At 45.1% G+C, this 14031-nt stretch overlaps 2 protein-coding genes across 12 annotated transcripts; both read left to right on the top strand.

Moving 5' to 3' along the window:
* The first annotated feature begins 5060 nt into the window (after positions 1–5060).
* On the top strand, positions 5061–9338 carry LOC127764439 (ribosomal RNA small subunit methyltransferase, chloroplastic). 8 transcript variants are annotated; one of them, XR_008015876.1, is made up of 11 exons: positions 5061–5303; positions 5408–5557; positions 5687–5743; positions 6562–6654; positions 6769–6864; positions 7167–7251; positions 7842–7894; positions 8002–8085; positions 8192–8296; positions 8402–8576; positions 8653–9338. XR_008015876.1 is itself a non-coding variant. In XM_052289320.1 (11 exons), the coding sequence occupies exons 1-11, from the start codon at positions 5070–5072 to the stop codon at positions 8660–8662; spliced, it is 1110 nt and encodes a 369-aa protein (XP_052145280.1). In that variant the 5' UTR covers positions 5061–5069; the 3' UTR covers positions 8663–9338. The 8 variants fall into 8 exon arrangements, 2 of the variants coding, with proteins under 2 accessions (XP_052145280.1, XP_052145281.1); XR_008015875.1 differs by having other exon boundaries at positions 8192–8302; XM_052289320.1 differs by having other exon boundaries at positions 8192–8302; positions 8440–8576.
* A 995-nt stretch (positions 9339–10333) lies between these two features.
* LOC127762870 (serine/arginine-rich splicing factor RS41-like) lies at positions 10334–13997 on the top strand. Of its 4 annotated transcripts, none has more exons than XM_052287396.1 (6): positions 10334–10491; positions 11302–11433; positions 12655–12767; positions 12854–13089; positions 13221–13574; positions 13670–13997. In XM_052287396.1, exons 2-6 carry the CDS (start codon positions 11328–11330, stop codon positions 13698–13700), a joined length of 840 nt encoding a protein of 279 aa, XP_052143356.1. In that variant the 5' UTR covers positions 10334–10491; positions 11302–11327; the 3' UTR covers positions 13701–13997. The 4 variants fall into 4 exon arrangements, with proteins under 4 accessions (XP_052143356.1, XP_052143357.1, XP_052143355.1 ...); XM_052287397.1 differs by having other exon boundaries at positions 11277–11433; XM_052287395.1 differs by lacking the exons at positions 10334–10491; positions 11302–11433 and adding an exon at positions 12151–12413.
* Positions 13998–14031: the final 34 nt, after the last annotated feature.

Here is a 14031-nt window from a genome sequence, read left to right as displayed (position 1 = left end):
TCGTGCGCGGCGTAATGCCTCCACACGAACACGAGATTGTGGTGGTGACGGGGAATGCGCATTGCCACGTCGGTCGTGGTTCACGGCTCTATTCTCGTGTAACCCTATATGCGCTGATAAATTTTTGCCCGTGAGGAACCTTTGTACATTCAATATTGTTTGGATGAATAATAGTACTATTGGTGTAAGGTTGGTGGATATTATTTACGTGTCGTTTTCATGTGTCATATGGATGTGTAAGGATGTGGCGCGTGTGCAGCATAATGCGTCTACACGGTATTATGGTGAAGATGAGGAATACGTATTGCCAAGTCAGTCATGTTTCATAGCTCTATTCTTGTGCGTCTTGAATGTGCTAATAAATTTTCTCCCACTAAAAGGTAAGAACCCAATGTACACTTATGTTGTATTTTTTAAATGAATGTCATTAGGTGTTAGTGATAGTCAACATTATTTTTCTCGTCGTTGTTATAAATCGTTTGGAAGGGGCGTTCGGTACGCAGCGTAATGCCTCCATACAAAATTATGGTGATGATAAGAAAAACGCATTGCTAGATCAGCCGTGATTCACAACTCTTTTCTCATACATCTTGATAATAAATTGTGCTTAAATGAGTAAATGTTTTTTTATCGGATTTCACGATAAAAATAGGATTTATATATTATTTGTATATTTTAAGAAAATAATATATATATATATATATATATATATATATATGTGTGTGTGTGAATTAAAACTAAAATAACTAATAATCGTATTTGTTACTTATGATAGTTACTCACAACATGGCGACATGTGACGGTAACATAATAACCGAAATCCAATTCTATAGACATAGCCCACCAGATCATCAATCATTGCCACTGACATGGCAAATATATATGGCATACCATTAGCATGTCAACACAAGTGACCCGAGTCTTCATTTTGTTAGGTGACTCATGTGGTGCGCTTTTTGAAGCTGAATCGCGGGAAGCCCAGCCACTGAGTAGCGCGAACAAATCGCGGGGTCAACCCCACGTCATCCCCCCCGACTTCCATGCACCCGGTCCACCAACGCCACGACCCCTCCCATCTGAGTATCTCACGCGCGGTCCACGTAGACCGGGAGTTGTGCGTCGCTGTCCGTGACCTGGTCCACGCTCGTTCTGGCGGGCGACGTGGCGCGGGAAAGGGGGGGGGTGCGGTCACCGCTGGCCACGTGGACAAAATTTCGGCCTCGTTTCGCGCCAAATCCGCAGGAGCGGCGTGTGGTTCGCGCCACCGAGCGGGTGACGGGATCCGCGCGGGGAGGTTAGGTCAGGTCGGTCAACGCGGCCGTGTTGCTTGATGGGGATTTGGCACCCAAGTGGAGCTCATTAAGCGCGCCAAATCTGGCTTTTTGTGATGATGAGAGGGAATTGCCATCAGCCATGTGTGTCTTGCCTCTGCTGCAACAGTGATTTCAGTGATTGGGCTTGATTAGGTGACTGCATTGCAGAAAGCAGAAATAGTACTTGATAGGTCCATATGGCATTGACTTTGGTTAGTTGGTGAGACAAAGGCCTCGAGAGTCATGTGGTACCTAAACTCGAAGTTCGAATATTTTTGCCTCCCACAGTTTGTCTGCCTGTAACTTGGTTGCTCTATAGTCACTACTAGGACTAGCTATCAAGTAGCGCATTCGCGCGACGATGACTTGTCTTTTTCTACGTGTAACACCATTATGTGCCATTAGTAATAATAGTGTTAAAATTTAGCCGATCTAATATTACATAAATAAATTTTACATAGAAAGTCCATTTCTAATCTCTACAGAGGTCCATCAGTAGGGCTGTAGGTCCATTCATGTATTTGCTTCACAAATATTCCCATTTTTCCCATTTTACTGCATAGAAGTATCTTTTTTTTAATAAAACTCCCATATCATTTTCTAGATCCTTCCGATGGAAGTCTCCTGAATCCTAACTCTTCCCCTTCTCTTCTCTTCTCTCTATACATTCATCTAACCGTTCTTTTTTTTTAACGACTCACACGAGACGGTGCGAAGTTCTATTGATAAAGCAAGAAAAAATTACAAGATTACAACCCTGGAGGGTCGTAACCAGGAAAAAGGAAAAAAAAACCACCACCAACACACCCCAACATCGCCAACACACAAGACCAGGAGAAGGCTAGCACCGGAATGGCCGCCGCTAAGCGTGACCGACCGCCACTAGACCAACAAAGCGACACAGACGAGATCGCCCCTCTAGGGGATGCCAAAACGACGTCTTCAAGAAGAGAAGCGATAGAAAAACCGCTGGCGCCGTCCGTCGAAGCTCAAAGGAGCCAAGATTGGGCTTTCGCCCGGCAACCACCCTTGAGGGGTGAGACAGCACGACAATGCCCTCAGGAGGGGGAATGAACCATCGTTGTCGGTCCGGCCGAGGCCAGACTAGGTTTTCACCCGCCGCTCACCCTGCGAATCCACGGCTGACACACCGATGCTCCACCACCACACAAGCTCTGCCGACATGTGGAACCCCTGCACCAGCGTCCCCCACCGGCCAGCCTTCGTGCGCCGAAGACCACGCCACTCCCACCGGCAGCTCCTCCTCACACCTAGGTCGCCTCCTCCACTGCCGGCCGCGCCACTCGTGCCAAACCGGCCTCCTCCACCGGATGCGCCTCTCGCGCCATTCCGGCCTCCCCCTCCCTCCATCGGCCGCGCCTCTCGCGCCAAGCCGGCCTCCATCTCCGCCGCCCACGCCTCTTGCGCCGAGCCGGCCTCCACTGCCATCGGTTGCGCCTCTCTGCGCCAAGCCGGTCTCCGACCCCTCCACCAAACGACACCACACCGGCCAAAAGCAGCCATCTGCCACGCCCTCGACTAGCTATCCGAGTCCGCCATGCCTCCGGTGACCGCAGACACGGTCACCGCCACCGCAGCCGCTGCTGCCGAACGCCCAGCCACTTCGCTAGCAACCCGCATCCGCCGACGTCGCCACCGTCCACAGCCACGGCCGCCGTCGCCGCTGCTACCGATGCCAGCCTCCGCCTCCGCAAACCGCTGCGCCGTCGTCCTCCGCCACCAAGCAGCCAGCCCGACGCCACCGTTGCCAGCCGACGCCGCCGCAAACTGGTACGAGCACCATGGCGGGCACGACCGTCGCCGCCGTCACCAACAGTCGTCTGGCCGGTCAGCCTCCGCTGCGTGCCGACCGGGCTGCTCCTCCGAGCCGCGTTGCCGTGCCGTCGCGGCCGCCGCCGCCGCGAGCTGTTCCGTCGAGTAGCGCCCCCGCTGCCGCGAGTTCGAGGTCGCGCCGCCGTCGCGCGCAAGCACGAGGTCGCCCGCCGTCTTGCCGCGCCACCATCGTCGGGAGCTCGAGGCCGCCCACCGTCTTGCAGCGCCGCCGTCGCCGCGAGCTCGGGCCACCCGCCGACTTGCCGCGTCGCCGTCGCTGCGAGCTCGAGGCCGCCCGCCGTCTTGCCGCGCTGCCGTCGCCCCTCTCCCGATCTGGCCGGCGGGGGGCCAGATCCTCCACCGGGGAGGCCGGATCCGCGTCCGGCGCGACCGGATCCGCCCCGCCGGCCGCTCCGTCCGCCGCCTTCCGCCGTGCGTGCGTCGCGCCGCCTCCCACGCTGAGGGGGTGCTCCGCCGCCGGCACGTTTTCCCTGCCGCCGCCTTCCCGGCCGGCCGCACGGTTTCCGGCAGCGGGCTCCGGCGGCGGCGAGGTGGCTGGAGGCGTTGGGAGGGGGCAGCACGGGCGGCTAGGGTTTTGCTCCCGAGCCGCCCGCGTGCGAGCGGCGCGAGAGAACCTCTAGATGCTCTTTGTTTTCTAACCGTTCTTTTCAAATCCAACGGCTCATCTTATATTAGTATATGTGGCTTAATGGGAGAATGAATAAAGATTCTTCATTCATTACATCATGATGATGATGATGTGTTTAGAAATTCTTTTAGAAATATGGATTGTGTAGGAAAAAGACAGATTAGAAAAAATCAACTCTAAACTCAATCTACCATTAAAAAACAACTCTAAACTCAACATACCAATTCATTCCATCCTCTACTTTCAAAAAGTTACAACCAATTATTATAGATATTATGGGATAAACGTCAGCGATCTATAAAATCACAATTTGCTAAAAACAAGAAAAATACTAAAATACCACTTTAAAGATAGAGATAGAACATATTGCTAAACTTCTATCTATAGTATATGAGAATATGTAACCATTGTTTCCCCCAACAACTAACCAGTTGTATTTACTTCTTATTACCTTTCTCAAGCTAGACACCATAATCTCTGAATTTAGCAATTGATCATTGTATCGATTATGTCACTTGCACCGCCACTAGCAACCAATATCAAACCATAGTAGATAATACCAAAGAGTAACTCAACTGTAATCAACCATTCGTCCATATATTGCCACCGCTTCGTAGCTCAAGCTGTTGACACGAACTTTGCCACCGAAGAAAGCCATGCCAGTATGAAACTTCCAATGCGACACTTTTTAAAAGGCCATGACATTTGGAATATCATATTCGCTATTCCGAACATTCAGAAGTCCGCCTCAAGGCACCAAAGGTGATGGAGAGGTTATCGCGACATATAGTATGCAGTATGCACAACTAGGAAAAACACATTATTGTAATTACACAACGAGGAAAAAGAAATACAATTTAACATAACACCAATGCAGTACCATTGATATCCCTGATTTACTTAGTTTTTCTTGATATGTAAGAGGAGTTTATACTAGTTTTTTTTAAACAATATATACCAATTTAATCAACGGTCGAGAAATACTTTCAGAACTACCACAACTATCTGATGATATTTCGATATGAAGGTTTTGTACAACGGATTTTGTTTTATAAAAAAAATTTAAAAACATAATTTCTTGGTTTTGGACTCGAGACTAGCCCTTCAAGGCCCGGCCCCGGTCGTAACAGGGAAAAGAACAAGAGCCCATAATTTATTTCATTTGGGCTTGAGAATAGCCTTTCAAGGCCAGGCCCGGCCCGGCCCACGTAACGGAACGGAAAAGATGTGAAAAAGGGCAAAACGGGAAAAGGAGAAAGGCAAAGCGTTGCAAAATGGTGGCGCTTCCTTCCTTATCCCCACCGCCACCGCGTCCTTCCCCGTCTCCGGCCACACCTCGCCGCCGGCCACCTCCGCCGCCGCCGCCTCATGCTACCCCTTCACACCGCGTCCGGAGCCGGCCTGCCACCGTCGTGTCCGCCGCCTCCGGTGTCACCGACGGCTACCACTCCACCATCCGCTCCCTCAACTCCCGCGGCCGCCACGTCCCCCGCAAATCCCTCGGCCAGGTAGTTCCGGTCGTCCTCCCCCCCGTCCCCGATTCCCCCCCAAGCCGCGAAACCCTCGGTTTGATCGTGCGCCATGCCGACGCTGGCCCCTCGTCTCCGTGCAGAACTACATGCTGAACTCGAAGGTGAACGAGGAGCTGGTGGCGGCGGCGGGGGTGGAGGAGGGGGACGTCGTGCTCGAGATCGGCCCGGGGACTGGGTCTCTTACGGCCGCTCTCCTCGATGCCGGCGCCACCGTCTTCGCCGTAGAGAAGGTCGGCGGCCTTGCTAGTCATTGGCTTGAATTGGGCTAAGAGCTGCTGAGACCGTGTCACTGTTCCTTTTCACTAGTTTATTTGGTCCATAATCTGCAATGCCATATATCATGTTTGCTTTGGTAACAGGATAAGCATATGGCCACCCTTGTGAATGATAGGTTTGGATCCACAGAACAATTGAAGGTAGTTTCATGTTCTTAGACCAACACGTTGGATTGTTTCATCCATTTCTTTGACTATTGGTGTTTCTAGAATTGGTTACATGGTAATCCATGATGTTGCTTATTTGTTCCTCAGAATAACCACCCTTAGTTTATAACTCTGATTTTTTTCCCCAAGTCCAAGTGCAGGACCACTCTTATGCTGTGCTGAGATAAAAATAATGCTACTTATCTACACATGCTGCATTATGGAAAAGCTCTGAAGTGTGAACTCTTCTAGTTTCAATATTTCCCTGTCCAGCATTTGTTGTACACAGTTTCCTTCTGCTATAGAATAATGCTCTTATGACCAAATTGCACGCTAGCTTAACCTGCTTTACATTCTAATAACCAAATCAGGCATGTCCCATACATGGTAATAAGATTCACATATTATGGCTTCTCGTGACTTATGGACAAAATAAACTTAAAACTGGTTTTACTACATAGTCTAGTTGGGTCTCAGGACTTGAGCATATGAACAAGTATACGTTGTAACAGATGGTTGTAGTAAGATCTAAGCTCTTAAGATTCTAATAGCACTTTGCTCTTGTCATGGTCAGTAAGCATTTTTTTTTATGTTTCCGTGTTTCTATAGTTGCTCTTCTTGACATCCAATATGACCAATACTGCCATTTAAACTATCCACTCTTCTTCTAGTCATTGAAGATTGATATGTGGATAATCCTATTGCATATTTTATGAAACTAGAAATGCGAATGTGATATGGACAATATGCTGTTGCCTTTACCAAAATCTAGTCTTCATCTGATGTGTAATGGTTTTAAGAATATAATGCAGATCATTGAAGAAGATATCACAAAATTTAATGTCCGCTCCCATCTTCTTCCTTTCCTGGAGGAAAAATCCCATCACACGAGAAAATATGCCAAGGTAATTATCTATGTTCAGAATCGTTGTTTTTTCATTGAAGTGTGTACATAATTAGATAACTGTTTAGCATAATGAAGCTGGTTTGTGGTGAACATGACACTTTGTACTTTGCAGGTGGTGTCAAATTTACCATTCAATGTAAGTACTGAAGTTGTCAAACTTCTTCTCCCAATGGGAGATGTCTTTTCTGTCATGGTGCTTTTGCTTCAGGTGTGAATCTCCTCCCATTTACACGTGTATTAGCAATATATCATTTACAATTAACTCTTGTTTAGTGCTGGTTGATTTTTTTTTTAATTTTGGATGTTTGCTCTAGTATCCATTGTTTAGGTATAGTTCGTATTTAAGTCCCACTGGTTTTTGTTTATCTATCTGTTTTGATACACAAATGCTTTTTATCTTCCATGTATTCCTGCTACCTCTGATTATTTTTTTATTGGATGTGTAGTTCTGGACCATAATTCATTATATATGTAGTACAAAAAATACATAACTATAAATTTCATTTTCAGGATGAAACGGCATTGCGCTTTGCAGATGCTTCAATACAAACACCAGAGTACCGACCTATCAATGTGTTTGTGAATTTCTACTCAGGTAAGCTGTTTACAATGTTCTGTGAGGGACTTCCTTCGTAGTTGGCCAACTTCATATGATCTTATCATCTAAGAGGCCACTAAGTTTACTACTCTTTTTTCCTTCTTCTGTTTCGTGATAATCAAACTGTGCAAGTTAGCTCCTCTTATCTCTGTGTGACAGCCTCTGGAGGGTCACATCTGTATTCAGCTCTTCTTCTAATATACTGATGTGCAAAGCTCTTGCGTGTTGGCGAAAAAATATTTAAAGTGAATAACCGTTCATGCTTCTATACGGATTATCTGCTCTGTTTTCTACTTTTGACTTTTAGATGTGCATAGCCATGGAAGTGTCCTTAAAATGATGAAAACCACCTCTTATGATTATATTAAAAGAGTTTCATCGAATTCTTTTTGGAATGCGTAAAAAAATTTGCTTAGATAATTGATGTCATATGCACCAGTGCAATTTTTGTAAGGCATTGCGTCCATGCCTTAAACAGTAAAGGAATCTACTTCAAAGTTCTGCTTATTTTCAGCATATGTACCGCACATATCATTTAGCCATTATTTCGCATCTAATCGCTTGTGTACTTCCTTTGTTCTTTGTAGAACCAGAATACAAGTTCAAAGTTGAGAGGACAAATTTTTTCCCTCAACCGAAGGTAACCAGTTATGACTTATGTGTTACACATTGCTTAGCATTTGAAAAAGGCGATGTTTTTGGTTCTGTAAACATTACTTGTAGTCTTATAGCTGATTTTATCTTCAGGTTGATGGTGCTGTTATAAGCTTTAAGCTAAAGAATTCAGGGGATTATCCACCAGTTGGTTCTCACAAAGGTTTCTTTTCAATGGCAAGTCACATTGCATATAAAAGTTTCCTGTATTTTTGCCTTCTAAGCTAGTTGATCCCTGATGTCCTTATAAGCTAGTTGCCTTATAATTATCCTTCAATTTCAGGTGAACTCTGCTTTCAATGGGAAGCGCAAGATGCTTCGTAAATCACTCCAGCACCTGTGTTCTTCCTCTGAGATTGAGGCTGCTCTGGCCAACATTGGTCTTCCAGTTACAGTAACACCTCTCTCTCTCTCTCTCTCTCTCTCTCTCTCACACACACACACACACACACACACGAAGAAAAAACATGCATCTAATTGTCCATCCTGGCAGGCTAGACCTTCTGATCTGTTGTTGGATGATTTTGTGAGGTTGCACAATCATTTGACAAAAGCATGAATATTTGGTGCCTTCCTAATGCTCATGGAACTATCTGTTGGTTTGCCGGCTGCCCTCTAAGCATATCGCCTAAGAAATTTTGTCCCCATAGTATCACTACCGACTGCAGGTAAACAATATCCTAAAAGATTCAAAGTTGAATGGCTCAAAGCAGAGGTAACAATAACGATATATAACCATTTCAGGTTCTGTTAGCTGACACTGCCAGTGCTCGCCCGATTTTCTCCAGTCGTTGCACGGCCTTCAGGCTTCAGTTGCAACAATAGTGGTGATGGTACCTGTCTGAATTTTGAAGTGCCCTTGCATGGATGACCTTGATGTTTGTGTTCCAAGTTCCAACTTCGAAGCAGTAGCAGACTAGCAGACCTGCATGCCACGATTTGCTAGCATTCATTTGCATGAGAGTTGCAGGCCTATCTCTATCTGATATATGGCATTTCATCGTTGGACAAATGAAAACTGTGTCATGTACAAAATTTTGGAAAGGCGATGTGTGCATAATTTCCGGATATCCTCTTCTGACATCTTCACAAACTGGAGTAGGCAATCTGGGCAATGCAAATTGCAAAAACCAGAGATGTTGGAAGGAACGGTGCGAAGACCAAAGAATTCAGCTATTCATAATAAACCAGAGATGTAGGTAGAGGCATCCATGCTGTATTATACAGATTTTGGGCTTGAACTTTGTTCATAAACTGTAGTGAAGTCTGGAAAATGTAAATTCTACTCGTCATGCTTGATGCCCTTAGACATGTACGTACTTGTCAACCGTGGCACGGTGGTAAGACATTAAGACAGTTTATATTTAGTTCATTTCCTGGTAAACATTGTTTTGGCACAGCGTTTTGTTTTACTAATCACAAATTGACAACGGCTCTGGTTCAAATTGGATGCATATGGTTGGCTGATTGCTTGAAAATGGAAATATAAGGCATCCATCTTCTTGCTTACTTCATTTCTTATCACTGTAGTGTGTTACCAACTTTTTTTTTTCTTCCAAAAGGGCAGGGTTTTCAATAACAGGGTTTACCAGCAGTGCAGTGGTAGAGGAAACCACTCGATATTTTGATTACATGAAGTTCAAAAGGAATCAAACAAAAAATTAAATAATGGGTAAAATTTCTTCGGTTTTTTTGTTGGTAACCGATTGGTTACTATTGATATCAACGAGAAGCGGTAGCCCGCCTCTATTGGTATTGAAAAGACTTCATATACATCTCAAAACAATTCGTCTGTACATAGTACTAGGTTCACAAAAGAACCTTTTGCAAACAGGAACGGTTTTGTCGATTTGTGTGAAAATCTGTAAAGTGGGATTAGAACAAATTTACCAAAAAAAAATTCGGTTTGTATTTTTTTTTAACAATTTGACCGGTTTGTCAACTCATCCAGAGCAATATGAGCAAAAAAAAAAAAAAGTGAAAACCGGGTGTTTTTTTGTCGGATTTTCTGTCTAACACTGTAGCATCCAATACCTATCAAGAAGACGGTCCCTATTAGCCTAACCATCACATGTCACCACCACTCATGGTCTCATCTTTTCGTCTATCATTATCTTTATCAGCTAAATTTAGAATTTTCAATCTTAAATTTAAAGATGATTTTAAGAATATTTTATTAAAATTTATTTTTCAACATTTGCTTTTAGATAGCTAAAATCGTATATATAAAAGTTTTATTTACAAATTTTTATAAGCACAAGCATAATGAATAGGAGTAAGTGATAGGCTCCAGCAGCTCTCCGACCGGTCACTGCAGGTGGGCCCACATCCATCCAGCGCCAGGGAAAATATCTACCCCCATCCAACTCATCCATCCCCACCTTGTCCACGTCGTCGCCTATAAAAACCCTCACTACGCCGCAACGGACCAATCCCCACTCTCTCCTCCTCTCCGCTTCTCCATTCGCCGGCGCCGCCCGAACCAATCGCCCCGAGGAGGAGGAGACCTAGGGTTTCCTCGTCCTCGTCCTCGTCGTCTTTCCCCGCGCCGCCGCCCGCTCCTCCCTTCGTCTATCCCCGGAGGTACGCGTGCTACGACGGAGGTGGCGCTGTGTGTGTGGGGTTCTGTTTTGAATTTTGGGGGATGGGGGGTTTGGATCTGGGGCTAGTGTTACACGGTTAGGTTTTTCTCAGATCTGTCGCTTTACGAAGTTTCATAGGGTTCTAGCTAGCTGGGATTCGGTCCTTTAGAGCTTGAGGTGGTTCCGTTTGAGCGCGACAAGGTGGGTGGGGCTCTGGTGGTTGTTGGTTGGGCGGGATTTGGTTGGTCGCTCGCTCGGGATGAAGCTGCTGTTGAGGGGAAACTGGTGATGTTTTAGATTCGGTTGGTGTTCTGATACTAATTCCAAAACCTTCGTGACATGGGAAGAGGGGAATAGTAGGGGGGAGAGAGGGAAAACCTCAAGTGTTAATATGGTCTCTATGATTGTCTGCATAGATGCTGGTTTTAGTTTGATTTTGGGCACCTTGATGTTTGCCTTGGTAATCCCTGACCTAACTGTAAGGGGTTTTGAGTTTTTAGGATTGACTCCAGTCTCTATTTTTGAATATGCTTAAAGTTAAAAAAGTATGGAGTGACTATATCCCAATTCTTGACCCAATACTGACATCACTTCATAGCTTTTTCTATGAAAGTAAACCTAGCATTGGCTATGGTGGTATTGGCCTATAGGTAGCAAAAAAAATATGAATATGTTTGTCTTTTGCAAAGGGTACGAGTGTTGCCCATGTTCTTTAACATTTATTGATTACCATTTTTATGTTAGAATATTGACTTTATATCAGTTTCACTCTTGTATCTCCATAAGGTAACTGTTCGTTTTACGGGGATAGGTTTGAGAAGAGTTGCTTGTCCTAAAATGAGGCCAGTTTTCTGTGGAAACCTTGACTATGATGCTCGCCAATCTGAGATTGAGCGCCTCTTCAGCAAATATGGACGTGTGGAGCGTGTTGACATGAAGTCGGGTAAGGCAGTTGCTCTCAATTGTTTTTTCTTAAATTTAAGCTGCACTGTTTTCAAATTTGTTTATCCATATTGCACCTATCTGGTGTTGCGCATCAAAAGAATTCGACTGGTCAAGCCAGCAACAGAGGCTTTTAAAAGAGTCAGCTGACAAGTGGCTGCTGATGAATTTCACACTAAAATGAAAATTTCCATATTAACTTTTCCTATTTTGTTTGCTAAACTGTTAATCCAGGTAGATTCATACGATAATTCCTGTGGAATCGTATTGTTGCAAACACTCATGGGTTCAAATGGTGTACAGATTAAAAATTGACATGTTTTTTCCTCCTTTTTTTCACTGTTTGATTATTAACCTGAAACTGTTTGTAGTATGTACTGCACCGTAAGTACATGAGTCTCAAAAGCGAGTGGGTACTCCATTTGATATAGCAGGGGCTAGCATGTTTCACTGCTATATCCTTGTTGCGAGACTCTGACTTATTTCGTTCAACACGCTCCCTGGTGCAGCAGCCAGCAGCTTGTTGTAAGATGTGAAATGCATGAGGTTATTTTGCATTCACTGTGAAGCAAAAGAAGTTTCAGCAGGACCAGATTATCTTAATGTTAATTATCAAAACATTGGACAAGTGCACATCAGGGTACATTTAGAAAAAAAAAAGAAGTTATTTCTTTAAGTTTAGGTCCAGTACTCAATTATTTCTTTGCCGCAGGATATCATGGAGCATCTCTGCTCTTCCTGGATGATGGACTGGGCTCTACCTTTCCTGCCTGAGCCCCGCTCATCTCTTGTCCATCTCCAGGAGCTCAGAGTCCATCCTGGCATCTGTTCACTTGGAAACAACCACCTCGTGAATGATGCCTTACTTTTACGATCAGCATTGCACCCTCCTCTGCGTTGCACTCTCCTCCCCCGTCCGATTACAATTTCCCACGCCAATCCAACCATGCCAACCACACGGCCGGCTGGAGACGAGTGGAGGTTGCCACCACCACCTCTTTGATGTACCACGAATGTTTGGATTATTGTACATTGACGTCATTTAGTTCGACATATGCAAGGTCTGTTCCTGTTTATTCTGGCGTATTAGTTTGTAGCCTAGTGAGGTGATCTTAAAATCTTTTCAGTGCAGGGATTTTATCAATCATGATCCATCCTAGAGTTTGTGCCACTATGAGATCTTTTTAACTAACTAGCTACTTTATCATGTTCAACATGGCAGGGTTTGCCTTTGTCTACATGGAAGATGAACGTGATGCTGATGAAGCTATCCATAGGCTTGACAGAATTGAATTTGGCAGAAAAGGGAGGAGACTTAGGGTTGAATGGACAAAGGTGTGATCCTGTAAATGAAATATTTCCAGTCTCCTTTTAGACATATTTACCTATTTATGCTCAAGTCTCATCTATTGTTTGTACAGGAGGATCGCAGTGGTGGTAGAAGAGGGAACTCAAAGAGATCTCCAAACAATACAAGGCCAACCAAAACTTTGTTTGTGATCAATTTTGATCCAATCAACACAAGGACAAGAGATCTGGAGAGGCACTTCGATCAATATGGCAAGATCTCAAATGTCAGAATCAGAAGGAACTTTGCCTTTGTCCAGTATGAGTTACAGGAAGATGCTACTAAAGCACTGGAGGGTACAAATGGAAGGTACTAACACTTGCTTTCTTGTCACGTGCTTACCGGGAGTACTAATTTGTGCCACTTTATTACCACATCACCTTTAGTAACTATATGACTGTCATCTTATGCCTTAACTGCTTTCATCATTCTTGTGGCAGCACTCTTATGGACAGGGTTATCTCTGTGGAATATGCACTTCGTGATGATGATGAGAAAAGGAATGGATACAGCCCAGAAAGAAGAGGCCGTGATCGATCTCCAGACAGGAGGGACTATCGCGGGCGGTCTGCAAGTCCTTATGGCAGAGGGCGCGAGAGGGGCAGCCCTGACTATGGAAGAGGCAGGGAGAGGGGCAGCCCGGACTATGGCAGGGGTGGTGACAGAGGTAGCCCTGATTATCACCGTGGTGCAAGTCCGCAAGGGGGCAACAAAGGTGATGAGAGGGGCAGCCCCCCTAACAACTACGACCGTGAACGCCGTGAAGCCAGCCCTGGCTATGATAGGCCCCGCAGGTTTGTATGCTGAAATTCCATGTTGTTTTCACAACTATCTTTGAAACTCTATAGAAACCTTGCGCTGAAAACTTGTTTGCAATACATTTGTGCAGTCGCTCACCTGCGAGGTACGAGAGAGAATGAAGTTGCTCCACATGATGCCTGCGCTGCACCTTCCTGCTTCAGATCAATGGACGCACTATTATTATGTACTGAACTGCTGATGTTGTCTCTCTGAAAGTTGTATTAGTAATTGGTAGCAGACGATTCGTGTACTAGCTAGCTCTAGAACAATGTTTTGTGGATCTCAACTCGTGTTGTTAGCTTAAACCTCTTTTTCCGCTTTGATATGAGATGCTTAAACTTCCAGTATTGACTATTTTGGCTGACAGCCTGACACTATGGTAGATTGCTGCACCAAAACGAATTTGCTCGTTGTCATTTGTCTGTTCAACATTTTTTTTCCTGTCCTTAT

Source organism: Oryza glaberrima, chromosome 2, assembly GCF_000147395.1.
Source record: "Oryza glaberrima chromosome 2, OglaRS2, whole genome shotgun sequence".
In the NCBI taxonomy this organism is placed as follows: domain Eukaryota; kingdom Viridiplantae; phylum Streptophyta; class Magnoliopsida; order Poales; family Poaceae; genus Oryza; species Oryza glaberrima.
This window is presented reverse-complemented; position numbering and strand designations above follow the sequence as displayed.